At 36.7% G+C, this 27,991-nt stretch overlaps 1 protein-coding gene across 9 annotated transcripts in view; it reads left to right on the forward strand.

Moving 5' to 3' along the window:
• The window catches only part of PMS1 (PMS1 homolog 1, mismatch repair system component), an 85,189-nt gene that overhangs the window by 32,691 nt on the left and 24,507 nt on the right, over positions 1 to 27,991 (forward strand). For 8 of the 9 annotated variants that reach the window (XR_006608507.1, XM_045086474.1, XM_004763369.3 and 5 more), the window contains one exon: positions 22,994 to 23,110. The exons of the other annotated variant lie outside the window; for it this stretch is intronic. Coding sequence is in view for 7 of the 8 variants with exons in the window: in XM_045086474.1 (XP_044942409.1) it covers positions 22,994 to 23,110 (117 nt within the window). In the remaining variant the exon portion in view is untranslated. The remainder of the gene's footprint in view (positions 1 to 22,993; positions 23,111 to 27,991) is intronic. 9 annotated transcript variants of the gene reach the window in all.

The raw sequence follows: 27,991 nt of genomic DNA on the forward strand, positions 1-27,991 counted from the left end.
TATGAAAAAGGATAAAATATGATGATAGGAACTACATATTTCTAAAAGAAAAGCTGTAAAGAGGAAAGTTTTGTAAGTTCTGTAAAGAGGAAAGTTTTGAGTGTGAGAAAATAATACTAGATTAAACCCAGATTTCTGCTTTATGTAATGGAAGTGAGTACTTAAAAGTTAAGTGCATATTTTCTAAGTTTATATAAATTTTCCTAACCACTCTAAGATCATCAGTGCATGCATCATCTTTTGAGAATGGAAAGTAGGATTTTATGAAATGCTGCATTTTACTATTTTTGGAGAACAGTGCATCTCAACTGATAATGAACAAACACGAGTCCCTTGGTACCCTTCAGTAGTTTCAGATGCAATTCAAATCCTGAAGAATATGCTGAGAGTATTATACAGTAAAAATGATGTAAGACTATAGAAGGTCTTAATGTAGAATTGTGTTAGCTATTATTACACAAGGAAATCAAGGACTGAATTAGAATAAGCTACCTATCTTCAAGCTTTTTTCTCTTCGTACTAGTTATTGTTCCACTTTTGTTTCTTAATAGTACTGTTCTACCTCAGATGTTGAAATATATTGTTAAACCTCCCAGAATAGAAGTGGCACATGTCATAAATCTCTTTGAACATTGAGTCCTGCTCTGCTCTTAGCCTTTTTCTTTTAAACATGTTTATCATTCTTTATATGCTTTTCTGAAAAGTTTTTGCTTTTGCCTAATATTTACACATGACGATATTGACATCTTTTTTTGAAGTCTTTTTCTTCTTTAGAAACAAACAATCATATTGCACATAATATGAGAAGGACTATTGCTATTTTGACATCTTGGATTAGATAGTGTTCCTTCTTTTTATGAAGGTTTAACCTGCCAAGACATTCTTTGAATACTGATAATGTTGATGTTCTTGCCAGTATGGTTATGTTAGAAAGAGGTCTTTTTCTTCTTTCATCACCATGTTCCTTGAAAGCATATTGAATAATGAGACAGCTAAAGGGAAATAATTTACAAGTGGATTCAGTGACTTTATTTAAAGTAGATATTATTTGGAGAAATTGCTAGAGCCATTCCTTAAAAAGTGCTATAGTATTCAGCTTTTGTTGCAGTAACTGAATTCCTCTGAGGTCCTGCTGTGTATATTTTCATTTATAAAGTAGCTATTTCCTAAAATTAAAAGTTTTTGTCAGCATGATAATGTCTGAAACTAGTATTTTAACTCTTTCATATGTGCATGAATAATTTTGTAGACAGCTAATTGAGAACATTATGTAAACGGTGATTTCAAATAAGGGGTACTTTCATACTTTATGCTTGTCGATTTTTGTGAATATTTTCTTCTGCCTAAAATACTATTCGTGGTTTTAAAAATTGTTTTGAATCAAATTTTGTCTTGATAATTAGAAGCCCACTGCATTACAAAAGCTGAATTGGCTTATCACTGCTGCAGGGTTTTTACTGTAATTTAAGGAGTGACTTCCCACCTACCTGCCCCACCTCCATGTCACATGAGTGTTAAAGCTTATTGGGATCAGTTTGTTTATTTTTGAGGTCTGGAAGGATGATGACACAGCTTCAAAAAGTTGAATATCTCTGGCATCAGTCCCTCTGGGAAGGAGCAGGACCTTAGATAGAGAACAGAAACCCAACAAAGTGGCCTTAGAAATTCGGTAGTGAATGTAGTAGTTGTCTCTTGACATACAGTTCTCTGGGTCTCTAGGAGGGAGAGAGACTCTCATGGTGGTGGCTGAAGACTGGGGAGGAAGCAGGTGTCAAGAATAATAAAAAAAAAGGGACATGTTTATTAGATTATAAATGGAAGATAAAAAAAGTTGTAGCCTGTAATTTTCTGTTCATCTTAATCTTTTTTTTTTTTTTTTAACGTGAAGCAACTGAGTATTTTTAAAAATTTTTTTTAAAGATTTCATTCATTTATTTGACAGGAATCACAAGTAGGCAAAGAGGCAGGCAGAGAGAGAGGAAAGGAAGCAGGCTCCCTGCTGGCAGAGAGCCCGATGTGGGGCTCGATCCCAGGATCCCGGGATCATCATGACCTGAGCCGAAGACAGAGGCTTTAACCCACTGAGCCACCCAGGCGCCCCCATTTTATTCTTTTTTGCATCTTTTATTTAGCCTTTTCCTCAAATATTGTTAAATGTCTTAGTTTTATTTCAGCTGTGCTGTATGAGGAATGAAGAAAAAGACCACAGTTGGACCAGTGTTAAAGGGTTAACCCCCTCCCACATCACAAGCAACATTATGGAAGCAGGATAGTCAAAAAGAAATTCCAGTTCAGGAGTGTAGTTCAAATGTCCTTTTCTTATGAAAAAATTATTCTTTCAATTCCAACTTTGAAAGTTTGGGTGGATTTTGTTTTGTTTTGTTTTAATGAACAAAGGTAGCGGTCCATTCAAATATGGTTGGTTAGCTTGAAGCTGATTATCAATCTTGATTGGCTGGTTGTTTGGGATTTTTGTTTTTGTATTGTTTTGTGTTTGCTACTTGCAAATTAATGATAACTAAATTTTTTAAATGGTTCTCATGTTTTCTTCTTTCTTACATTCATTTCTTTTACTTTTCACCTAATTTCTGTGAACTATTATATTGAAAAGATGATAGTCATATAGAAATCACATTTTACTATAGTTTATTTCTGATTTTGATGTTTATCCATACTATTGAAGGCATCTCTGAATTCTTCCCCATCCCCAGCAAGATGACATAGTTATTCTTCATCTTCTTCTATAACGTTATTTGTGTATCTCTATTATGACATTTTTGCTTTGTTGGCAGTGATTTACATCCTGTTTCCCCTTCTCAGAAGACTCTTGTGGGAATAAAAGCTGTATCTTACTCATATTTCCCTTAATACTCAGTGCATAGCTCAGAGTAATATGCTAAATGAAGTAGATGGTGCTAAACTCAAAAATCACATAAATTTATAAAGCTCCAGTTTCAAACACTCTGGCCTCTTTCAGACCTTCCTCATATTATATGAAATGAATCCGTTTTTGAAGATTCATCCTTTTGGATTCTCCAATGACGTCTTACATTTTTACAGAGTATATTTTCACTCATATTGCTATATACTATTCTAGTCTGTTTCTTTTTCTGGCAGGTAAGTCACTGACACATCTTCATTAGAACTAGTCTGGAAATATATAAAGATTGCGTGGATGGGGCAGTGGGAGAAACAGTTGACAGGGACATAGTCTTTAAGAGCCTTCAATTTAATATGTTTTGTTTCCATTAATGTAGTTAAATGGAACTATGTATATAATTATTCCTTTACAGATCCTCTAATCAAATGCATCTTATGTATTTACTATATATTGTAATATATTTCTCTACTTTAACACAGTAGATTTCTGATCAGTAATATCCAGAGAATTCTGCACAAATCCAGCTTTTCTGAGTCTAGGCCTGTAAAAGTTGATTGCTAAGACCCTTTTCAACTCTAAAATCCTTTTTTTTTTTTTAAGGTTTTATTTTTTATATAATCTGTACCGGCAATGTGGGGCTCAAACTTACAAACCTGAGATGAGGAATTGCATGCTTTACCAACTGAGCCACCCAGGTGCCCCTAAAACCCTGATTTTTAAGGAGGACTACTGTATCTTGAGTACTTCAATTTCTTTCTGACAAAATTGGGAGTTTCACATTTCCATTACTAAAAGTTCTAAAGAGGTGATTCACATATCAAATCACAAAATAATAAGAGTTTATACCTCCTTGATTCCTAGATCTTTACATCTGGAAAAGACCACTGAAAATCTTTTTTTGTTCTGTCACAAACCTTTTAGCAAGTACAGTATTTTTTATTCTAATCCCTTTCCATTTTATCTTCATGTGATCCCAAGAGTTTGTGTGCATTGCCCAATAACTTAAATGTTTAATGTAGCATAAAATGAGCTAAAGTTCAGATCTCTTGGAGTTTATTTTAACGTTCATTCACCGTTGCTATAGCTTTTCCACAGCTACTGGATACAGAGCTTTGAGTAGGTGCCATGGAATAGTTATGTGATGGCCTCTGGAATAATTATGTTATAGGAGCTTACAGTATAAGTGAGGAAGATGTGAAAGTGTATGAACATTTAAACAGATGAAAAGAATAATGAAAACTTGCTGATTATTGAATGACACTGATAAATACTATGAAAAGTAAGAGAAGGGAAAGATTACATCAGGCTTGAATAATCAAGGAAGACTTCATGGTGGATGTGGGGGGTTTTTGTTTGTTTTTTAATTTAATTTTTTTTTCAGTGTTCCAAGATTCATTGTTTATGTACCACACCCCGTGCTCCATGCAATACATGCCCTTTATTATACCCACCACCAGGGTCACCCCTTCGCCACACCTCTCCCCTCCAAAACCCTCAGTTTATTTCTCAGAGTCCATAGTCTCTCATGGTTCATCTCCCCCTCTGATTTTCCCCAACTCACTTCTCTTCTCCATTTCCCAGTGTCCTCCATGTTATTCCTTATGCTCCACAAGTAAGTGAAACCATATGATAATTGACTCTCTCTGCTTGACTTATCTCACTCAGCATAATCTCTTCCAGTCCCGTCCATGTTGATACAAAAGTTGGGTATTCATCCTTTCTGATGGAGGCATAATATTCCATTCCATATATGGACCATATCTTCTTTTTTTTTTTTTTTTTTTTTTTAAAGATTTATTTATTTATTTATTTGACAGAGAGATCACAAGTAGACAGGCAGGCAGAGAGAGAGAGAAGCAGGCTCCCTGCTGAGCAGAGAGCCCGACACGGGACTCGATCCCAGGACCCTGAGACCATGACCTGAGCCGAAGGCAGCGGCTTAACCCACTGAGCCACCCAGGCGCCCGGACCATATCTTCTTTATCCATTCTTCCATTGAAGGGCATCTTGGTTCTTTCCACAGTTTGGCGACTATGGCCATTGTTGCTATGAACATTGGGGAACAGATGGCCCTTCTTTTCACTACATCTGTATCTTTGGGGTGAACACTCAGTAGTGCAATTGCAGGGTCATAGGGTAGCTCTATTTTTAATTTCTTGAGGAATCTCCACACTGTTTCCAAAGTGGCTGCACCAACTTGCATTCCCACCAACAGTGTAAGAGGGTTCCCCTTTCTCCACATCCTCTCTAACACTTGTTTACTGTCTTGTTAATTTTGGCCATTCTAACTGGTGTAAGGTGGTATCTCAGTGTGGTTTTGATTTGAATCTCCCTGATGGCTAATGATGATGAACATTTTTTCATGTCTCTGTTAGCCATTTGTATGTTTTCTTTAGAGAAGTGTCTGTTCATGGCTTCTGCCCATTTTTTGATGTGATTATCTGTTTTGTGGGTGTTGAGTTTGAGGAGTTCTTTATAGATCTTGGATATAAGCCCTTTGTCTGTAGTGTCATTTGTGAGTATCTTCTTCCATTGCGTGGGTTGCCTCTTTGTTTTGTTGACTGTTTCCTTTACTGTGCAGAAGCTTTTGATCTTGATGAAGTCCCAAGAGTTCATTTTCACTTTTGTTTCCTTTGTCTTTGGAGACATATCTCGAAAGAAGTTGCTGTGGCCGATGTTGAAGAGGTTACTGCCTATGTTCTCCTCTAGGATTTTGATAGATTCCTGCCTCATGTTGAGGTCTTTGTTGCATTTCGAGTTTATCTTTGTCTATGGTATAAGAGAATGGTCGAGTTTCATTCTTCCACACATAGCTGCCCAGTTTTCCCAGCACCATTTATTGAAAAGACTGTTTTTCCACTGTATATTTTTTCCTGGTTTGTCAAAGATTATTTGACCATAGCGTTATGGGTCCATATCTGGGCTCTCTGCTCTCTCACTGGTCTTTGTGTATGGTGGATGTGTATGGTGGATGTGTTTTGATCTGTATCTTTGTGTGGATGTTCAACAAATGTCTTGGCTGGGGTAGATCAATGTGTGGAGATAGGTTTGACCCCCTAAACAAAAGTTCTCTCTTCCTCTGAACAGATAAAATGTCTCTTTTTTCAAAGAACATTCCCAAGGCCTAAGAGCTTCATGAAAATAAGCTTAAATCCTCTTTATAGTTGGGATTCAGTTCTATACTAAAAACAGGTGGTAGGACAAGAGCAGATCAGCAAAATCTCTGAAAAAATTCCCGTGAGTGAGGGAAGGATTCTAATATACAAAAAGGAAAACTTCTTCTTAGGTTTTTATTGATTGGAGGCAGGTGAGCGCCTAGAGCAATCGGGTGTAGATGTCCACTGGTAGTTACCATTAGGGCATCTTCACTTGTGAGAACAAAATCATCCCTCTCTCCTCCATGCTTTTGTCTGCAGGTATCAGATGGGATTCCCAGAACTCTCAATCCTGGCAAGACCTCTCTACTCTTGCCCTTAAAAGTCAGGCTTGCAACTACAAAGTGCTTTGAGACTACCAGTCCTGATCTCGTGTTTTTATTTTCATTTATGTCAGTTAATCCAGAACGCCTGAGTCTCTCAATTCAACCCTTATTACCCTGGACTCTTTAAGATTTTATTATGTATTTGATTGAGAAAGACAGAGAGATGAGTGAAGGTGGGGGCACAGAGGCCGAGGCAGAAGCAGACTCCCGCTGAGCAGGGACCCTAACATGAGGCTCGACTGCAGAACTCTGGAATGAGGACCGGAGTGAGCTGAAGGCAGATGCTTAATCAGCTGAGCCACCCAGAGCCCGGGACTCCTTTTCTCATACATACATACCATTGCTTTCTCTTTCTCTCACACATTTCCATGTCTTGAAATGCCCCATTTCATGATTAGTCATGAGTAAAATCCCTGTGTCCTTAGCCTTTTCTTTGATGTTCTTGCTCTGAAATCTGGCTTTTCCTGAGAACATGTACAGCCCTTTCAAATGGTGACTGATTTCTCTCATCTGTTCCTCACCTCATTATACCTCATGGCAACTTCCAGACCATTCCTTTTTTTCTTCAACCCAAAAATCTCATTCACATTTGAATTTCAGATCTTTAAATTCCGTGATCATTATCACTCTGGTGATTTCAGTGTCCACATAGTCCTTTCTAGCTTCTCAAATCTTTTACCTTTTCTCCAGTGTTTTTTTTTTTCCACCTTACCTCAGCCATAAATTCCAGTGACTGACTCTATCATAGACCTTGTCATAGCCCAAAACTTCACGTCCTCCATAATTTCAGTGTTCACTGTTTCACTGTCTCACCATCACCCTCTGTCTCTCCAGCTTACTCCCTCTAGCAGTCTTCAGACTCTACTGGACCTGTGATCCATTGAGCCTACTATCTTTAGCAGTTTCTTGCCTTTGATGTTTTCAGTTTTCTTCTTAAATTATAAGGTCAATAATTACCATTGCTTTTCTCTCCTTGAACTGTACTTGCTTGACTAACCGAATCCTGGTTAAAGCCATCTTCTTGTCTTCTTGGTGCTTGAACCAAGCTGAATGTGCTGGAAGAAAACACACCTATCCTAAGTAGTACCACTTTAAATTCATCGCTGCTTGGTAATTACACTGTGTTTCTCTCGGGCATTTACTCTCCTGGTCTCCTATATCAGTGCTTTAGACAGACTAGTGTGCGTGCAGATCACTTGGGATCTTGGTAGAATGCAGATTCTTATCAGTGGGTTAGGGAGAACCTGAGCTTCTGCATCCAACAAGTCTCCAGTTGATGTGGTTGCTGCTGGATTGTGAAGCACGCATTGAATGGCGAGGCCCCAAATGGCTCTTTCATCTTTTCTCTCCTCAGACAGCCAACACCTTCTCTGTCTTCGCTGTCATCTGATCTGCATCCTATTTTAGTGAGAAAATTGGAGCAATAAAAAGAGAACTTCTACAAAGCACCCACCTACCTGCAGTTGTGCTCATAGATTCCACCTTCCCTTCATCACTGTGAATGTGCCACTCCCCGTGTTCCCAGGAAAAGCCAGTCTCTTCACTGGGGCAAACTTCCTGAAATAGTTGTCTTTATTCATTGTCTCAGTTACTGTCAGTTACTGTCCTCCCATTCTCTCTTGAGTCCACTTTCTCTCAGGCTTCCTCTATCACTCCCTTGTCAGGGTTTCCATTGACCTCTGAATTGCTAAATCCAGTGGTCACTTCTCACTCCTTGTCTTACTTATTAGCATTTGCCACAGAGTAAATTCTGTAGGTCTACCTTCAAAATATATGTAAAAAAATATATGTAGAATCTAACTAGATTGCACTATATCTGTGACTACCACCATGTTCCAAGCTGCCATCAGCTCTCACTTGGTGTTTTGTAATAGCATCGTGATTCGGTCTCCCCATTTCTTTCCTTGCTGTCTTCAGTCTGTTTCCAGCCCAACAGCTTGAGTGACCCTTAAAAATGTAAGTCAGATCATACAACTCCTCTTTAATAAGTTTCCATCTCAGTAACGTCAAAGCCTTTATAAATGGCCTATGAATTCTATATTGGGGTCAGAGAACATTCTTTATGAAAAAAAAGCCATATAATAAATATTTTGGGGTTTGTGGGCTATACAGTCTTTTACAAATATTCAGCTCTGCTGAAGTAGCATGAAAGCGACCGTAGGCAGTAAAACTGAAAAAAAAAAAAATGTCAAGGCAATTCAGCCCTCGTGCTGTAGTTTGCCTATCTCTGTTATAGATGATCAGACCCATCAACGTATCTAATCTCCTTTCTTTGTTTCTTTCACTCCCTTTGCCTCAGCTGAACTAGCCTCCTTGTATTTCCTTGACCTTGCCAGTCATACTTTCAACCCAGGACCTTTGTATTTATAGTTTCTTTGCCTAGAACACTTTTCTGTGTATGTGGTGCAGTCTCATCTTTTAAAACTTCTCAGGCTTTCTTTAACCACCCTAAAATCGCAACCATTTCCCTTACCCCACACACATTTTCTGCTCTAGTTTTCTTCTTAAAGCTCATGACCATCTAATATGTTATATATTATAATACTTATCTTGATTTACTGCCTTTCTGTTCTCTAGAATATAATTTACATGAGGGTAAAGGTGTTTTTCTATTGTTTCACTGTTGTCTTCCTAGAACCTGCAGTAGTCTTTTGTACAGATGCTCAGAAAACATGTGGTGTATGACTATAATCCAGGGTTCCGAGCATGGAGGCCAGGAGGGCTCCATCACATGTGCGGCCCTAGTGCATTCCAGCTTGCGAACAGAGGTATTTAAGCACTTAAGATATTGGCAGATATGGTCACCAAGGGTTAAAGACAGCAACTGGAGTAGAGAAGTGGCATAATAACAAATAACCAGCTCTTAGACCTGAGACACTTCCTTTTCCTTCTGGATACTTCTAGAAGGTCTCCGAAGGGAGAGAGCTGATTTTGGTCACTAGGCAAAGGTAAGTGTTATTGATTCAGTGGAATAGACTCAGAACCTGGAAAAGTGATCTCATCTAGGACACTCCCCCTCTCCAGGGTAGGTGAGCCATAGGGGTATTCTGTTACAGTATTTGCTAATATATTATAGAATTTGTTAATGTGGATAAAAGGATCACATTCATTCTAGGTAGAGAAATAGTGTGAACATAAAAGGTATAGGCAGGTAAGTGCAGAGCACATTTAGAGGCAATTAAGTCAATTTAAGTGAGTCAGGTATTTTGTATAAAGGAGTAGAGGAAGATAGAGAAAGACAGTTTGAGGCTAGATTATAAAGGGTCTTGTTGCTAAGCCGAATCTTTTTTCTTTTCTTTTCTTTTTTTTTTTTTTTTTAATAGAAGATCAGGAGTAGAGAACTGACTTGGTCAAGGTGTTAACTCTGGCAGTAGTGTTCAGGGAGGAATTATAGGAGGCTTTAAGCAATGAGTGTTACAGCGTTAAGCTATAACAGAAATCCAGGCATTATGGGCCTGAATCAGGATAAATATATTGGACATAGGAAGCAAAGGGTGTCTGTGATAGCTATTACGAGGAAGAATCAATGAGACTGGTTGGCTGACTGCATATGGAAAATGAATAGAAAAGATTTGAGAATGTCCGATTTATTTAATTTACGTGCCTAGAAAAATGGTAAGGCACCACCCCCTTTATATCCCTGGATGGATGCGTCTGACTTGCAGTTTTGTTTATTTTTTTAAAGATCTTATTTATTTGACAGAGAGCGAGCACAAGCAGGGGGAAGTGCAGGCAGGCAGAGGGAAAGGGAGAAGCAGACTCTCCACTGAGCAGGGGGAGCCTGATGTAGGGCTCTGTTCCAGGAGCCTGGGATCATGACTAAGCTGAAGGTGGACACTTAACTGACTGAGCTACCCAGGCGCCCCCTGACTTTCACTTTTAATAAAATGTAGTTACCTTCATGTGTATTGTTCTGACATAATTTTGATTTCACTCTAAAAAGCTAATATAGTCAAACAAAAAGGGAAGTTTTAAAGTGAAGTTATTGATACCTCATCGTAGAGGTTTTGTTAACTAGACAAGAAAGAAAAGCTAATCATGTCTAGGCTGGATATTACTTGTTAGCCTTAAAACTTAACTGTTTTTTAAAAGCAGGCGCAAAATCGGAAAAATAATGTTATTATTGGGACATCTATCTGAGTAATACAGGATGCATGGAAAGAGAAATACCGTTGGGAAAATACCGGGAAGCTAGCTGATGGGAGTGTTGGAAGGTCAGAATCCGAGGATTTGATCTTTTTCTCTTTCTTTCTTTCTTTCTTTCTTTGTGTCTTTCTAACCATTATTTTGTTGAGAACACTTAACATGAGAGCTGCCTTAATTTTGAGTGTACAGTGCAGTATTGTTGACTAGTGGTGCGATGTTACACAGCAGATCTCTAGAACTTCTTCATTGCACTTAACTGAAATTTGATGCCCGTTCATTAGTAACTTCCTATTTCCCCCTCCCCCGTCCTCTCGATAACTACCACTCCAATTTTTGATTCTTTGAGTTTAACGATTTTAAATACCTCCCATAAATGAAATCATGTAGTATTTGTCTTTCTGTGACTGGCTTATTTCACTTGGCGTAGTATCCTTAAGACTCATCCATGTTGTCATATGTGGGAGAATTTCTTCTTAAGGGGGGAACCATAGTCTGTCATATACTAGTATATACATATACTACTGGCATATACTAGTATATACAACTGTATATACTAGTTTCTTTGACCATTGATCCATCAGTGGACATTTCGTTGTTCCCACGTCTTGGCTGTTGTAAATAGTGCTGCAGTGAACATGGGAGTGCTGATACTAGTATCTCTTTCAGAGCCTCCTTTTAGTTCCTTCGAATAAATATTTTGGCATGAGATTGGATTGCTAGATTATATGGTAGCTTTATTTTTAATATTTTGAGTTATCGCTCTACTGTTTCTGTATATTTGCATTCCAATTTCTCCACATCTTCCCTGATATTTGTCTTTTCTTTTTTTGATAATAGCCATCCTGACAAGTGCGAGCTGGTATTTCAGTGTGGGTTTTTTTTTTTTTCCCTCTTTTTTCTTTCTTTTTCTTTTTTTTTTTTTCAGTGTGTTTTTGATATGCGTTTACCTGATGATGAGTGAAACTGAGCATTTTTTCACTCACCTGTTTGCCATTTGTATTTTCTTCTTTGGAGAAATGTCTATCAAGCTCTTAGCCCATTTTTTATTTGTGTTACTAGTGTTTCTAATAGTGAGTTTTAGGAATGCCTGTATACTTTGAAATTAACCATCAGATGAATGCTTTGTACTTGTTTTCTGCCATCCCGTGGGTTGCCTTTTCATTCTGTTGATAGCGTCCTTAGCTGTACAGAAGCATTTTAGTTTGTTGTAGTCCCTTTGTCTGCTTTCCTATTGTTGCCTATGCTTTTGGTGTGATATTAAAGAAATCATTGCCAAGATCAGTGTCAGGAATATTTTGTCTTCCCTTTTAGGGGTTTTACAATTTTAGGTCTTATATTTAAATCTTTAATCCCTTTTATTTATTTTTTTCATTTTCTATTTCATTTTTAAAAAATTTTTTATTTCTTTTCAGCGTAACAGTATTCATTGCTTTAATCCCTTTTAAATTGATGTCTGTGTATGATGTAAGATAAGGGTCCAGTTTCATTCTTTTGTCTATGGATATCATTTTCCCAGCACTCTTAGTTGCAGACTCTTCTTTCCCCATTGTGTATTCTTGACCCCATTGTCAGACATCAGTTGACCATGTATGCATGGATTTATTTTTGAATTCTTCTATTCTTTTCCATTGGCCTTTATATCTTTATGTTAATTCTTTGTAATGTATTTTGAAACTAGGAGGTGTGGTGCCTCCAGTTTTGTTTTTTATGGATTGATTTGGCTTTTTGTAGTCCTTTTTGGGTCCACGAGTTTTAGAATTGTGTTTTTCTATTTCTATAAAGAATGTCATTAGGGTGTTTGGTAGGAATTGCATTGAATTTGTAGATTGCTTTGGGTTATATGGGCATCTTAACAATATTAAATATTCTGATCTATGAATACAGGTTTCCTTCCCATTTGTCATCTTTGATTTCTTTCATCAGTGTTTCCTAGTTTTTAGTGTACAAGTCTTTCACCTCTTTAGTTAAATTTATTGCTAAGTATTTTATTGTTTTTTGGTGCTATTGTAAATGGGACTATTTTTCTTTCTTTTTTTTTTTTCCCGATAGCTCATTGTTAGTGTATAGAAGCATAATTATTTTTTGTATCTTGATTTTGTATACTGCAACTTTACTGAATTTCTAAGTTCTAACAGTTTTTTGATAGTCTTCAGGATTTTCTCTATGAAGGATCAAATCATCTATAAACAGGGACAGTTTTACTTCTTCCTTTCTGATTTGGATGCCTTTTATTTCTTTCTCTTGCCTAACTGCTTAAGCTAGGACTTTCAGTTTTATGATGAATAGAAGTGGCAAGACTAGGCATCCATGTCTTGATCTTAAAAAAAAAAGTTTTAGTTTTTTTTACCATTGAGTTTGATGGTTGCAGTGAGATAAAAGCCAAAAAGATGGCTTCTTATTATGTTATTTTCTTTCTATTCATAGTGTATTGAGTTTTTAATCATAAAACGGTATTAAGTTTCATCAGATGCTTTTTCTGTACCCATGGAGACAATCATGTGACTTTTATCCTTAATTTTGTTAATATAGTGAATCACATTAATTGAAATGCAAATGTTGAACCATCCTTGCACCCTAGAGATACATCCCATTGGTTTATGATCTGTTTAATACATTGTTGCATTCAGTTTCTGGTGTTCTCTTGAGGATTTTTGTATCTAATACGCATCAGGGATTTGGCCTGTAGCTTTCTTTCCTCCCACTGTTCCTGTCTGGCTTTGGTATCAGGGTAATGCTGGCCTGATAAAATGAGTTTTGAAGTATTTCTTCTTCCAGTTTTTTGGACGAGTTTGGAAGGATCAGTGTTAATTCTTAAGTAAATGTTTGGTAGAATTCTCCAGTGAGCCATCTGGTCCAAGGCATTTTTTTGTTGAAGGGTTTTTGATTATTGATTCAGTCTCTATACTAGTTGTAATTCTGTTCAGACTTTTTCTTTCTTCGTGATTGAGTTTTGGTATGTTGTATGTTTCTAGAAATTGAGCCTTCAGTTATCCTGTTTTTTGGGCATATAATTGTTCATATAATCTTTCATGATTCTTTTTATTTCTGTGGGATTAGCTGTAATATCACTTCATTTTTTTATTTTATTTGGGGTTGTTTTTTTTTTCATTATTCTAGCTAAAGGTTTATCAATTTTGTTTCTTTTGAAAAAACCAAGTCTTAGGGTTTTTTTTCCTGTTTTTCTATTTTCTGTTTCATTTATCTTTGCTTTGCTCTAATCTTTATTTCCTTCCTTCTACTAACTTTAATCTTAATTTGTTGTTTTTCTAGCTCCTTAAGGTATATAGTTAGGTTGTTTGCTTAACATCTTTCTTTTTTAATGTAGGCATTATTGCTATAGATAAACGGCCCTACTTCTACTGCATCCCATAAGTTTTGGTATATTGTGTTTTCATTTATTTTAAGGTATTTTCTAATATTCTTTTTGTTTCTTGATTCAGTAGGTGATCAAGAATGTGTTATTTAATTTCTACATGCTGTGAATTTTCCACTTTTCTTCCTATTAATTTCTAGTTTCATTCCATTGTGATCAGAAAAAATTCGGTATGTTTCATTCTGCTTAAATTTGTTAGACTCGTTTTGTCTTAACACTTGGTCTATCCTGGAGAAAGATCTGTGAGTTTGAGAAGAATATGTGTTCTGCTGCTGTTGAGTAGATTGTTCTGTTTTAGGTCTGTTTGGTCTGTAGTGTTGTTCAAGTCCTCTATTTCCTTATTAATCTTCTGTCTGGATTTTCTATCCATTATTTGTCTTGATCCGAAAACAGAACCAACTAGAGAACTATGTGGAGGATGGAGTTGGATTTCAGAAGAGATGGTTGAAGTGGCTTCATTTAGAAGCATAAACAAGTTTGGAAAATAAAAATCTCATGAAAAACAAAATTAATAGTTAAGGTATTCTGTTCAGTGAGAATAGAGAGGAAAAGCTGAAATGAGATATTGTTGTGAGCAATAGCAGCTTGATTTGCACCTAACCTGCTCGGTGAAGTTAAATATGGGTGGAAGTAATGATTGCCTCAGAGTTCCAAGATGAAAGAGCTTGTCAGAAAGGCTGATCTGAAGGGTTTTCTGTAAACAGTATTGGGGCATTAATCTGGAGGTAATTATTAAATGCTTCTCAGGTTCAAAAAGTATTTTCAGAGGAGGTAGCCTTAGAACTGGTTTTTGATAAAGACTAGTTGAGCACAGGCATTTGAAATCACATGCAAAGCCAAAGACTCCTCGGAGCTCCGAGAAAGCTGGTGTAGGAAGGTAGGAAATGAGGCTGGAAAGGTGCTTGGGTCTAGATTCTAAAGGATCTTGTTTACCTTATATGGGTGTGTGGATTTCTTGCCATGTGGCCAAAGGAAAAAAAATACGTAGTTTCATGTTGCAGGGGTAATCAAGAGGATATGGCCACCAGTTGACCATTGAACTGAACCCTGGGCAATTGGTAGCTCCTCAGAGCGCCCTTCCCATTCCTTCCCCTTCTCCCCCAGTGCCTGCTCTGCCTGCCATTCCCTCAGTGCGAGCTGTTCCAAGGGCATAGCCTTCAGAGAGGAGAGCGTTGTTGAGACCATCTGGACATTGTGTGAGACAATCCAGTTAAGGCCTTATTTATATAGACATTTAAAATTTAGGAGAGGGGGTACAGAGATTACTTACCTTGTGGCCACCCAAGACCAGCTCATAATCAAATGAATGCTTATGTTAATAGAATGTGATATTCTTTTAATAATAGTAATGATATTGTAAAGGAAGTAGTTAAAGCTTTTTTGAAGAAATTCAGATGTGAACTTAATAGTATATCTGTGCATATAATTTGTATGAAAAGTTTAATTGAAGTCACCTTTGTTCAGGCAGTCGTAGTAGCACCGCACTTTTTAGTTAATTGTATATCATCTGTTTGCAACGTCCTCTTTCCTGCTATCACAAATTGCCTTCACAATTGAGGCTTATTAATTTAATACTGAGTATTCTCATCTAATCATTTCTTTCAAATAGTATATGTTGATGAAGTAGAAGAGTGGCAAGATATATTTGGCTAATGTCAATCAATTACTTGATATGCATGTAATAATATATTTTTTATTGAGGTGTTTTTGCACTGTCATCACACTGACTAGAGTCAGATTCTTACTTGGCACATCCAGATGCTCCAACTTTGTGTGACCCAGATAGAAAACATATGGGAGTATGTGCGTGTATTTTTAGCAAGTTAAGCTTTCTGCCTTAGAGCAAAATATAGGCAAAACTTTAGGAAGTGGGAAGAAAATCTCTGTTTTAGAAGATAATATAGAATTGAAGAAATGGTAGAAAAAGCACTAAAAACTATTTACTGTAGTAAATATGGTATTTAAAAATTTTCAGTTTTTTAAAAGATAAAGATCCTTAATTTTTAATTACCATATTTTTAAAAAATTTAATCCATTTTTTTAAAAGATTTTATTTATTTATTTGACAGACAGAGATCACAAGCAGGCAGAGAGGCAGGCAGAGAGAGAAGGGGAAGCAGGCTCCCTGCTAGGCAGAGGGCCAACCCACTGAGCCACCCAGGCGCCCCTTTAATTCATTTTTAAATAATGAGTGCTGTTTTGAAAATGAATTTTAGTTGCCTGAGCAATAGCAAAGATTTCATTTTTTGGCAGACCTCTATAATCATTTATTGCTGTCCCAATTTTAACTAATTTAGAAAATGTTCCTAAATTACCCACCTTGACCTGATCCAGTAATTGTCTACTTTGAAATAATGTTCTAGAACTACTAGCAGTATTTAGTTAAAAATGAAATTCTACATTTAATGATTCTCATGTTTGACAGCTTTTTTAGAACTAACCCATTTCTTCAAGTGATCTTTTTACAATTCTGTGCACTAGCTACTCAGCACGTCAGGAAGTGAAACAACATTTTTGCATTAATCAGCAGCTAAGATGTATATATTTAGGCATTACCTGAGGCGGCACTCTAATACAAACTAAACTGATATGATGTTTACATTAGAACTAACTCAGGCTTTATATCTGTATCAACGCAAGAAATTTTGGAATTTTAAAACATTAGTTTTCTTGACTACTTACTTTAAATATATTTACATGTATGTATCAGAGATGTAGCATAGCTCTAAAGAGATAAACTTTTCATGAATAAATTGTTATTACTCAGCTGGTCCTTGTTTAAAGGAAGTTGTGATATGGTAAGTATGAAACAAGGATACTTCCCATACAGCAGATTGTTTAGAACCTTGCCTGCTTGGTATTATTTTTGAATATTGTTCCTTAAAACACCGACTACTAGCTGGCTTAAAATAACAGCTATAATATGAGAAGCCAGCACTTCTTTGTCTTTTTACATTCATGTGCACACACATACAAACATACACATTAAGAATTACAAAGATTACAGTCTGACAGCTCCTCAAAAAAAAAAAAAAAGAATTACCATATTACCCAGCAGTATAATAATATTAATAATAATATTAAGCAAGAGAAGTGGAAACATATTGCACACCAAATTTGCATATGAATGTTGATAGTAATATCATTCATAATAGCCAAAAAGTGGAAATAACCCAAATGTACATCTTCCAATGAAAGGATAATTCAAAAGTGTATCAATATAATGGAATATTACTTAGCTGTTAAAAAGGAACAAGGTGCTGGTATAACACGGATGAGCCTTGAAAACGTTACATTAGGCGAAAGAAGCCACTCAAAAAAGACTATGTATTGTATAATTCCATTTATATGAAATACATAAAGTAGGCAAATTTATCAAGACAGAAAGTAAATTAGTAATTGCCTTAGATGAAGGCAGGGAATGGAGAGTGATTGCTAACACGTACAGGGTTTCTCTTTAGAATGATAAAATGCTTTTATAATTAGTTGTAACGGTTGCATCACCCTGTGAATATACTAAACAACATTGACTTATATACTTAAAATGGGCAAATTGTGTGGTTTATGAATTAATATCTCAATAAGACTGTAATATTTAAGAAATGAAAGAAAAATGAAGGCTACTTTGGATTTCCTAAAGTAAAGGAGTAGAAAAAGATTATAATTTCTAACCCATGTAGTGGTGTGACAACCAGCAGTCTTAATTTTTAAAAATAAAGAGGTAGTTTTCAACTCTACTGGGGTTACTTTTCCCTAGAAAAATGTATTCTACAAATGTTCATTCCTTCAGCAAATTGTTTATTGTGCCCTTTTGGATACCTGACACTGTTCTTGATACGAGGGACTCAGTCACATTCCCGATTGTTCTTTTCTTCCTCTCTACATGCCATCACCAAGTCACATCAAGTCTGTTTCCTATTCTTTGGTTGATCACTGTGCCCTCTTTCCCTCTTAGCAATATGCTTAGTTGTTACCTAGTCCAGTGACTCTTAGCCACAGGATGTATGTATGTATGTATGTATGTATGTATGTATTTGATCGTGGGGAGGGACAGAAGGAGAGAGAGAGTGTTAAGCAGACACTCCATGCTGAACGCAGAGTGCAATGTGGGGCTCAGTCTTATGACCCTGAGATCATGACCTGAGCCAAAACCAAGAGTCAGACAATCAACTGTGCCACCCACCCAAGCACCCCTCAGCCATAGTGTTAATATTAGTAAAGTACCAATGTATGCAAATGTTTTACCTTAAAAGAAAAATTAGAAGAATAATCCTATAATTGTCACAGTGGCTTGCATTCCACTTTGTTTTTTTGTACGTATAAGAAAAAGTAGTAGTATTATAACTAGTGTGCCAGGAATTATACACAAAAATATTTTGTGAATGTGAACTTATTCATTTTAGCATGTCCTCAGGAAAAGTGAGAATCTCTGAGCTGGATAAATTCAATCACATTTTTAAAAACTTATATTACTTCAGTTTCAGTTCTCACTAAATCATTCTTACAAAAGATCTTTTTTATAGAAATATAGTTCACAATACAACATTATGTAAATTTAAGGTATATTACATATTAATTTGATACATTTATATATTGTAATATGATTGCCATTGTAGCAATAATTAGCATCTCTATCATATTACATAATTATCATTTAATTTTAGTGATTGGGATAATTAGGGTTCAGTCTTTTAGCAAGTTTGATGATTATTATAGGGTAGTGTTGTTAATATTTGCTATATTGTGCATTAGATCTCTAGACTTAATTACTACTTGTTGCAAGTTTGTACCTTTAAACAACATCTGTCCTATCTCCCCACCTTCTATTCCCTTGTAACTATCATTTTATTCTCTGCTTTCTTTGAGTTTGGTTTTAGATTCCACATATGAACAATATCGTACAGTATTTGTCTTTTTGTATCTGACTCCTCTCACTTAACATAATGTCCTTAAAGTCCAGAGATCTCTTTCTAACATCCATGTCTGATCAAGCATTTTCCCAGTTAGATATCTTTCTCCAGGGACTCTGCATTGCATATAAGATAAACTAAACTTCTTTGTGTGATATGGTCAGTCTTTTATGATCTTGCTCCTGTCCAGCTTCATCTCCAGCAACCCATATTCTATGTGCTTCCATGCCTTTGCATGTGCCCTCCTATCTGTCAGCAGTGTCTATCCCATGAGTCATGGGTGATAGACTCCTTGCAGATTTCTCTGCACCTACAGTTGCTCTGTGAAGTAGACTTAGGTTTCTACTACAGTGTGTCTGCTGTGTTTCATAATAGCAGTTTTTATAATGCATTATAATTATTTTAATATCTTATTTTCCTTTTATATTTTTAGCTTCCTTTTATCTTTAATTTCCCAGCTTTTAGCATGGAATCTGATGTGAAGTAGATGCTCAATAAATACTTGCTGAATAAGTTCAAAATGAGTGGGATACCTGGGTGGTGCAGTCGCTTAAGCCTCCAGCTCTTGGTTTCAGCTTGGGTTGTGATCTTAGGGTCATGGGATTGAGTGCTCGTTCTGGCCCCCTGGCCTCAGCGCAGAGTCGGCTTAAGAGTCTCTCTCCATGCCCTGCCCCCATGTGCTCTCTTTCTGCCTCTCTCTCAAAATGAATAAATCTTCAAAAAAATTTTGAAATGAGCTCCTCCAAAAATTTTAATTTAGCTAAAGTATTTATAGATTATATGTGATAAAATTGAAGATTAAAAATATATTTGTGGGGGCGCCTGGGTGGCTCAGTGGGTTAAAGCCTCTGCCTTCGGCTCAGGTCATGATCCCAGGATCCTGGGATCGAGCCCCGCATTGGGCTCTCTGCTCAGCGGGGAGTCTGCTTCCTCCTCTCTCTCTCTCTGCCTGCCTGTCTGTCAAATAAATAAATAAAATCTTAAAAATAAATAAATAAATAAATAAATAAATAAAAGACCTGTCCCTCTTTGGAGAAGTTTAAAAAATATATATATATATATTTGTGACTCTACATCTCATATTTCCTGAAGCAGTTCCAATTTTAAATAGTCTAGTATATTGTCCTGTAAGTATAAATGTAGTTACCAAGACATAATTTTTGTTTAGAAATATACACATTGGGGGCACCTGGATGGCATAGTCAGTTAAGCATCCAGTTACTGGTTTTGGCTCAGGTCATGATCTCAGGGTCATGAGATGGAGGCCTTTGTTGGGCTCCGTGCTCAGCATGGAATCAGCTTGGGATTCTCCCTCCTGCCTCTCTTACCACTCATTCTCCGTGATGCCTGTCTTTAATGAATAAATAAATCCTCAAAAAAAAAAAAAAAGAGAGAGAGAGAAATACACACATAGAACCTATACCTCAGTTTTTTAATTGTTTATAATTTATTTTTATACTTTGGTTTCTTCATGTACTTTATGTTTTTCTAATTAAGATCACTTTGAAAGCAATACATAATAGTGGAAAGGTGAAATTTAGGATGGCGCAATACCTGAATTATTTTCCTAATTCTGTCATTTTGCTGTGTGCACTTTGAGCCTAATTACTTCACATCTCTATTTCTGTGAATGTTAATGAATGAAAATAACTGGAAATTTAGAAATTTAGAAATTCTTAGGTATAAGGATCTGTATTATAATATCTGTATTAGTACTGACAACTGCATTCAAAAATATTCTGATTTTAGGATGCTGGGATAGTAGCTCTCAGTCTTTTTGGACTTCCATTATTCTGGTGTGGTTTCTTTGATTTGGGGACCCCAATTATTTATTTATTTTTAAGTGAATAGATTAAAAATAATTTTAGTTTGAGAATACACTAATACCCTCAAGTTAATTGGAGAGTAGAGAGTATACCACATGGATGTGGAGGGTAATCATACATGAATATGCATTTGTCTTTGAGAATTCCAAGTTAGGGTCTGATGTTGGCTCTAACTTATTACTGTCTTTGACTAGAGGGGGGAGAGATGTTAGCAGAGTAAAAATAGTAAGTTTGTAGCCAAAAAGATGGGTATAAATTATGGCTCCATGACCTACTATCTAAGTTTCTTTGGATAAATCAGTCAGTCTGAGGTTCATTGCCTGCCTCTGCATAATGAGATAATAATACCTATGTGAAAAAGTTGTGAAAATTAACAGTGGTTTCTAGAATAGTAGTGCCAAGTAAGTTCTTCATAAATCATAAGTCCTATGTGATTAGTGTTAATAAAACTCTGGAAATAGGTAAAAGGTTTCCTGTTACACTGAATTTCAGGTTATTTATTGTTGAGTAGTTGTTGAGTAGTTGAGTAGTTGTTACAGTACCTCTGCTTTCCTAAGCAGGTTTGTCTTTAAGATTCTAAAAGTCTTAACACATCAACATGCAGGGTCAGTGCTAATTGCCATGTCCAGAGGGGCACTTTCCTTCACTGCTATTCCCCAGCATGCCAGTTAGAGGGCAACACTGAATCCATTTACTTCACTTTTCGTTTTATTATATATAATATTCTCAGTACTTCAGATTGCCTTTGTAGGTTTCTGTTCATATTAAGGAGCTCATTTGGTCCGAATCCTTTGATCTAGTTTGGTCTTGTCAGAGTATCACTGTCTCTCTCTCTCTCTCTCTTTCTCTCTCTCCCTTCTACAATCAGATATTTAGGTCACAGTTTTTTCACTCACAACAAATGTAACTTTTCTACGTTACAGGGGATAATTATAAGGAACTTCTTAACCTCTAGCCATTGAATCTACAAACCTACTTGTTTATACACCCATTATTTCTTTACTGCTTCCAGTTCGGGTGTGTTATATTAAGACCCACCCTTGATCCACACCTGCCTCTAGTTATTGCTCTGTCTGCTTTCAGTTTACAGTGAAACTTTCTGAAATGCTGTCTAGTTTCACATTTTTTAAAAAGATTTATTTTATTTATTTGACAGAGAGATCATAAGTAGGCAGAGAGGTAGGCAGAGAGAGAGGGGGAAGCAAGCTCCCTGCTGGACAGAGAGCCCAATGTAGGGCTCGATCCCTGGACTTGGGATCGTGACCTAAGCCAAAAGCAGAGGCTTCACCCACTGAGCCACGCAGGCACCCCTAGGTTCACATTTTTTACGTTCTCCCCATAATCACTGTACGTCATTGAGATTTGGCTTCGTTTATTCTCCTTCCCTAGAACTGCCGCACTCTTCTGATTGTTAAAGCCTGTAGCCTCAACTCTGTTCATATCTTTGTTTCTTGACATTGGTCTTCTGTGACTGCTTCTTACAAAATTATCTTGTTCTGTGTACCGTACTGTCCTGTAGTTCGGCCTCCCTCTGCATCGACACTGCTCCTTTTCAGTCTCTTCTTCCTCTGCTAGTCCCTTGAATGCTGATGTTTTCTCCTAGGTCCTTTACACATCGTTGTAAGGATTTGGGAGGTGCCAGGTGAATGTTTGTTAACGAACAAATTATGCCTGTATTGATTGTTTCTCAGGAGATTTACTATCACGGGATCTTGTTAACTGAACAAATTGCAATATATTATATCTGATGGTGTACTTCACAGACTTTGGTCCAGTCTCTCTGGACCATGATTCTCTTAAACTACCCTACTACATATTTCCAGTGAGAAAAATCCAAGCTCATTATTCAGCTTTTTATGTCGGTGAGATTCAGTTAGCTTTTTTAAGTGGCCTGTATATACAAGGTAATTGCAATGATAATTTTAAAGAGCATGCATTATCCCAAGTTTTTATACCATTTTGACTATTTACAGAAATCTTGCAGCTTAGTTTTCCATCCTCAATAAAATAGTGATACCTTTCTGAGAATAACAGTTTCATTTAAATGTACTGTAAAGTATATACTCTAAAGGTTAGGATCAGGCACTGCCTCGTATACTTCCCTACATTGTTTATTTTCATCTTTCATCAACTCTGGGAGTCATTTTGTAGAGAGGAGAAAACTGAGGTTAGGGGAAGTTAAATAGATTTTATGCCATAACATATACAGTTACTAAAATTCACAACCAGAGTTCTGACTTTGGAGCCTGTGCATCTCTTCTAAATGATACTGAAATTATAAGCTGGGGATGAATGCTAAATACGGAGATAAATGAGGTAAGCATTTGCGTTTAGTAAATCTAAATTGTGTTAAAAATTGTGTCTTTTTGTCCCTAGGCAGTTATTTGGCAGAAAAATAGAGTATCTGATCATAAGATGGCTCTCATGTCTGTTCTGGGGACTGGCGTTATGGGCAGTATGGAGCCCTTTCAGTACCATGCTAAAGAATCTCAGGTATGCCACAAAGTGTTCTTGAATAATTCTGGTTTACCACTGAAACTGTCAAATTATTTTTCTTTTGGGGTTTGGGTTGGCAAGAAGTTTTTCTTGTAACATTTTAATTAGATGTATGTATAGGGTAAAAAAAGAAAATACATTTACAACTTATATTAACCCTCTCTCGCTAGCCCTACTTCCTGTTTTTTTTTTTAATTTGAACGTTATAGTTACATTTTTTTTTTTAATACTTTTCAGTAAAGGATCTTATTATCCATTTACTTTTTGCCGTGAAAGAAGAAGAGTTGGGGCACCTGAGTGTCTCAGTTGGTTAAGCATCCAACTCTTAATTTCAGCTGAGGTCGTGATCTCACGGTCATGAGATGGAGCCCCGCGTTGGGCTCCGTACTTAGCAGGGAGTCTGCTTGAGATTCTCCCTTCCTCTGCTCCTCCCCCACTCTCGCGCGCGCTCGCGCAAATACACAAATCTGTTAAAAAGAAAAAGAAGAGTTGAGCTCTCTCTTACTTTTGTTTTCCCTTAACAATTCTAAATATGTACTCCAGCTTCCTTCTCTTGATCTCTCAGCTTCAGACAGTGCTTCTTGAATTCCTGGAATGCTGGACGAGATTATGAATTAAGAACACTCCCAGTCTTACTTCTATATCATGTCAGCCCTACTTTTATATTATCAAGCTTAGTGACTTGTTTTCTTTTGCAGCCAATTTTAAATCTCCATCTTTTGTTTGAAAATTGACAGCAAAAGTTGAAAATTTATTTGGAGAATACTGCATGTCTACAAATAAATTTCAGTGCAAAGCCAAGTATTGTACTGGGATTACATTTCCTAAGAATCCATGTTATGTGTCCATTTTATACAAATGAGACTATTGCTATTGTTGCAATTAAGTGGAATCTCCTTTCTTGTTCTCCTGTCACTTGCTCAAAATTTGCTTTATATATGAACTATCTTAGAGAGTTTTTGCTTTTTCTGGACTTTCCAAAGTTTGGGTTTTGTTTGTTTGTTTGTTTTTTCCCTTTCTTAAGTTGAAGAAATTTTCTTCATCATGTCGACAGTTAAATCCAGCTCTTCTACTTACTCTGGTAGCTGTAGCTGGTAATTTATTCTATTCCATTTTTAAAAAGCATTAGATTTAGAACCTAATTTCTTAGTCGAACTGATTACATGCCAGGTGTTTTATACAGCTCCCATCCTGGAATTTTTTTCCAAGGAATACTATTTGTTTACATTATTTCATATATCCCATGTCTTCCTGAGAAGTATTCATTCTCATTTTTCTCATATACATCTTTAGTTAACTAAACTCTGTCCCACAGAAAGGGGACATGAGAGGTAGACTTTTATGTATGAGAATGCCTTTATTTTATACTTTCTCTTGTTGACTTTCTCTCTAGTCTGGTAGATCTCGAATTCTAGATTGAAGATAATTTTTCAGAACTTTGAAGACATTGAGTACCTTTGACCATCCATTGTTGTTGATGGGAAAATGAATGCATTCTAGTTCTTTCTTTATTTCTGTATTTTTCTTTCTGAACGTTCTTAGGATCTTTCCTTGGTCTCTGTTCCAAGAATGTCTCAAGATGCATGTCTTTTATTATTCATTTGCTTATTATGCTGAGCACTTGTGAGACCTTTTGAATTTGAAAATTCATTTCTTTTTCAGGTCTGGGTTATATACTCTTATCTGTCATAACTTTGATCACTTTTCTCTTTTTTAATGAAACTCTTTATCATTGATTTAGGATCTTCTGTTATTTTTCTCTTCCTGTTTTTCTCAAGTTTTGTATCTTTTCCTTTTTCTATAAGTTTTTGGAGATGTCACACTCTGTTTTATCCCTTCTGGATTTTTTTGAACGTTTTATGTTTCATTTCCAAGAGTATTTATTTTTTATTTTTTATTTTTCTAGAGAGAAAGAGACAGAGGGAATGAGGGTGGGGAGGGGCAGAGGGAGAGAAAAAGAGTCCCAAGCAGGCTCTATGCCCAGCACAGAGCCTAATGCAGAGCTTGACCCCACGACCCTGAGATCATGACCCTGGCTGAAATCAAGAGTTAGATGCTCAACCAACTGAGCCACCCAGGTGCCCTCCAAGAGTGTTTTCAAATTTTACTGCTTTTTTACAACTTCATATTGTTGTTTTATGGATACAAAATCTTGACTCTCTTTAGAGATACTAAGTTTTATTTCTATTTTTAAATTATTTGTTCCTTAAATTATCTCTTTTTTAGGAGGAGGTCGGTTTTGTTTTGCTTTTCGGGTCTTTTTCCTCCAAGCCATTTTTTTTTTTTTTTTGTGAATAAAAAGTCTAATTGGGAACTTAGTGTTTGTGGCTGGGCTTATTGGGTGTCAGGCTTCAGTTGAGTATTAATCAAGATCCTGGTCCTGTTCCCAGAGTCTGGGGGAGTCACGAGTGCCATCATGGGGTGGGGGCTTAGCACACTGCACTGGAGCATACTCACTGCTCCAGTTCTCAGGAAATTCATCTCTCCCCGCTCCCCTCCTTTCCTTCCTTTTTCTTTTCTCTTCCTAGCGCAAAGTTAGATGATTGTCATTGGTTCTTGACAGATTATCCTTATTCGGTTTCTTTATGGAACAGTCTATAAGATAGAATCTGCTTGTTTTTGCTTGTCTGCTCACTTGAAACCTGAAGGCTCTATGTTCTGTGAGACAGTTGGTTTCTTTGTTCTTCTCTTTTTTAATAATTTTTTGAAATTTCTTTTCTGCTACTAGTTCTTCTATTCTCCTTGTAGTATTGCGTTCTTAATAATTATCATTTTATTAGTCTTGGATGGAAGCTTGTGCTCTGTTGATGTTCTCTCTGCCTGAGGAACAATTCAGGCCAGCCTTAGTGGCCAGCTGTGGTGCCTGGAGCACTGGCCATGATCTGACATAGGTCCTGTTTTTCAGAGCTTCCTTAATAGTTGTTAAGTAGTTTCAGTATACCCTAGTGCCACCTTAGACTCGTTATGGTGGCTGACTTGGGATAATAAAGGTACTATCTCGGGATAGTGAATTCCCCCATGTTCCTTGTGGTTTCATGGGACTTCATTGCCCACACTGGTAACCCAGGAAGCTTATGACAGGAGATCCAGACTTGATGATCTTTGGTATTGTGCTCTTGGTATTCTAGCTGTCATAGTTTGGTCAGAAGCACCAGCATTACCTATATGCTTGTTAGAGATCAAGGACCTCATCCAGGACATAGGGAATCAAGATCTGCATTTTAACAAGACCCCCACATTCAAGTACGAAAAACACTGACGTAGATTTTGGTCAGTTATGCTTTCACGTGTGATTGGAACTGTCCTGTTAGTCATTTTCCCAGTGGAAATCACTATATTGAGATGTATTGCCAGATCTATGCTTGCCCATTGATTTTTAAATTTTCTTTTGAATTGGGTGAGAGCTGCTGGTAATCTATCACAGATATCAAAACTTTTGCTATACCTTAATGTGGTTATCCTTGCACAGAAAAATGCAGGAATTTGGAAAGCGTGTGCTGCTGAATATTTCCAGTTCCATGGGTTGTCAGAATGATGAACTTTTGAGTATGTCTCTAGTGAGAGTGACCGTCTAACCAAATCTCTCTTCTATTTATGAACTGTGTATCTAAATGGGTGTTGTATTTATGTTGCCATTAGCTCCCCATCACCACTCCATGCTTTCTGGACTTGTAAGGAGGGTTATCCTGTATCAGAGTTTCTTTGACTCTTTCTCATTCCTGGCCAAAAGCAACTTATGTTGTTTGCCTACTGCTAATAGTTGCCCTATCTCACCTCACTTCTATCCCTATTACATATCTTCAGGTTGTGAAACTTGGCCACCAAGACGCCTTCACTGTACTGGATGGCAAATGCATTCGTCATTGAGAACCTTGGATAGAGAGAATTTTCTGTATCTCTTCCCATAATGTTGAGGGTCACTTTCTTTCCTAGAGCCACTTAATGTTGGAGGATCTCTTATTTATGGATGGCGATCCCCGCTGAACCACTGCTGTGATGGCATTTATTAGGAGTTTCCCAATGTGGCTTTGTTAGCTTAAGGGATAGAGATCAGATTTTATTTTTTTTCATGTTTGTTTTTTGTTTTGTTTTGTTTTTTGATAACTATCTTCTCTTGATATTTTTATCTCTGTGTTTTTCCATGCCAAGTTCTAGGTGAATTCCTCAGTGCTGCCTGATTTTTATTCCCAAAACTGCATATTTCCAGGATTCAGAATTTGTTTTCCTGTTCTCTTCTAAACTTGTTTATAGCTATGAGTTGATTATTTTAATCACCTGATTTTTTAAATAATGGATGTAACTTTTCTTTACTCTCTTGAAAGCATAGTACATGTACTAATTTCAAAGTTCTTTTCTATAGCTCTGTCATTTCTACTTTTCTGGGAGAATAGTCTCTCATTCTCTGCTATTTTATATGCTTTGAAATTTTAATTTGCACAGTCATTGTGCATGCAGGTTTGTTGTTTTGTTATTTTTGTTTTTATCTACTCCACCTTCTTCTTCCCCATGGCTTGGCAGGTACTACCCCCCTCCCGGCCCCAGTTCAAAACCAGGTGCTAATCTTAGTAGTTCATGCCTTCTGTCCTGCCAAGACTTTATCGACCCCTTTTCCTAGCTGACTTTGCTTAGCTTTATTTTTGGTTTTGGAGTTATCTGTGTTCTTTCTTGTGACCCTTGCAGGCAGTTCCATAAACAGTAGTCACAGTATTTTTTAAGCATTTTTGAGGGGGAGGAAGAGGGCTGTTTCAGTGGCTCATCTCACATGGAAAGACTGATTTTAATTAATTTCTTGCCTAGTATGTGTTTTCTGTTCCTGTTTCCACATCAGAATGTAATCTCCACCTGGCAGATTGTTTCTTCTTTTAATTGAGATATAGA

Source organism: Mustela putorius, unplaced genomic scaffold (assembly GCF_011764305.1).
Source record: "Mustela putorius furo isolate JIRA1106 unplaced genomic scaffold, ASM1176430v1.1 tig00000992_pilon_pilon_pilon, whole genome shotgun sequence".
Classification (NCBI taxonomy): Eukaryota; Metazoa; Chordata; class Mammalia; order Carnivora; family Mustelidae; genus Mustela; species Mustela putorius.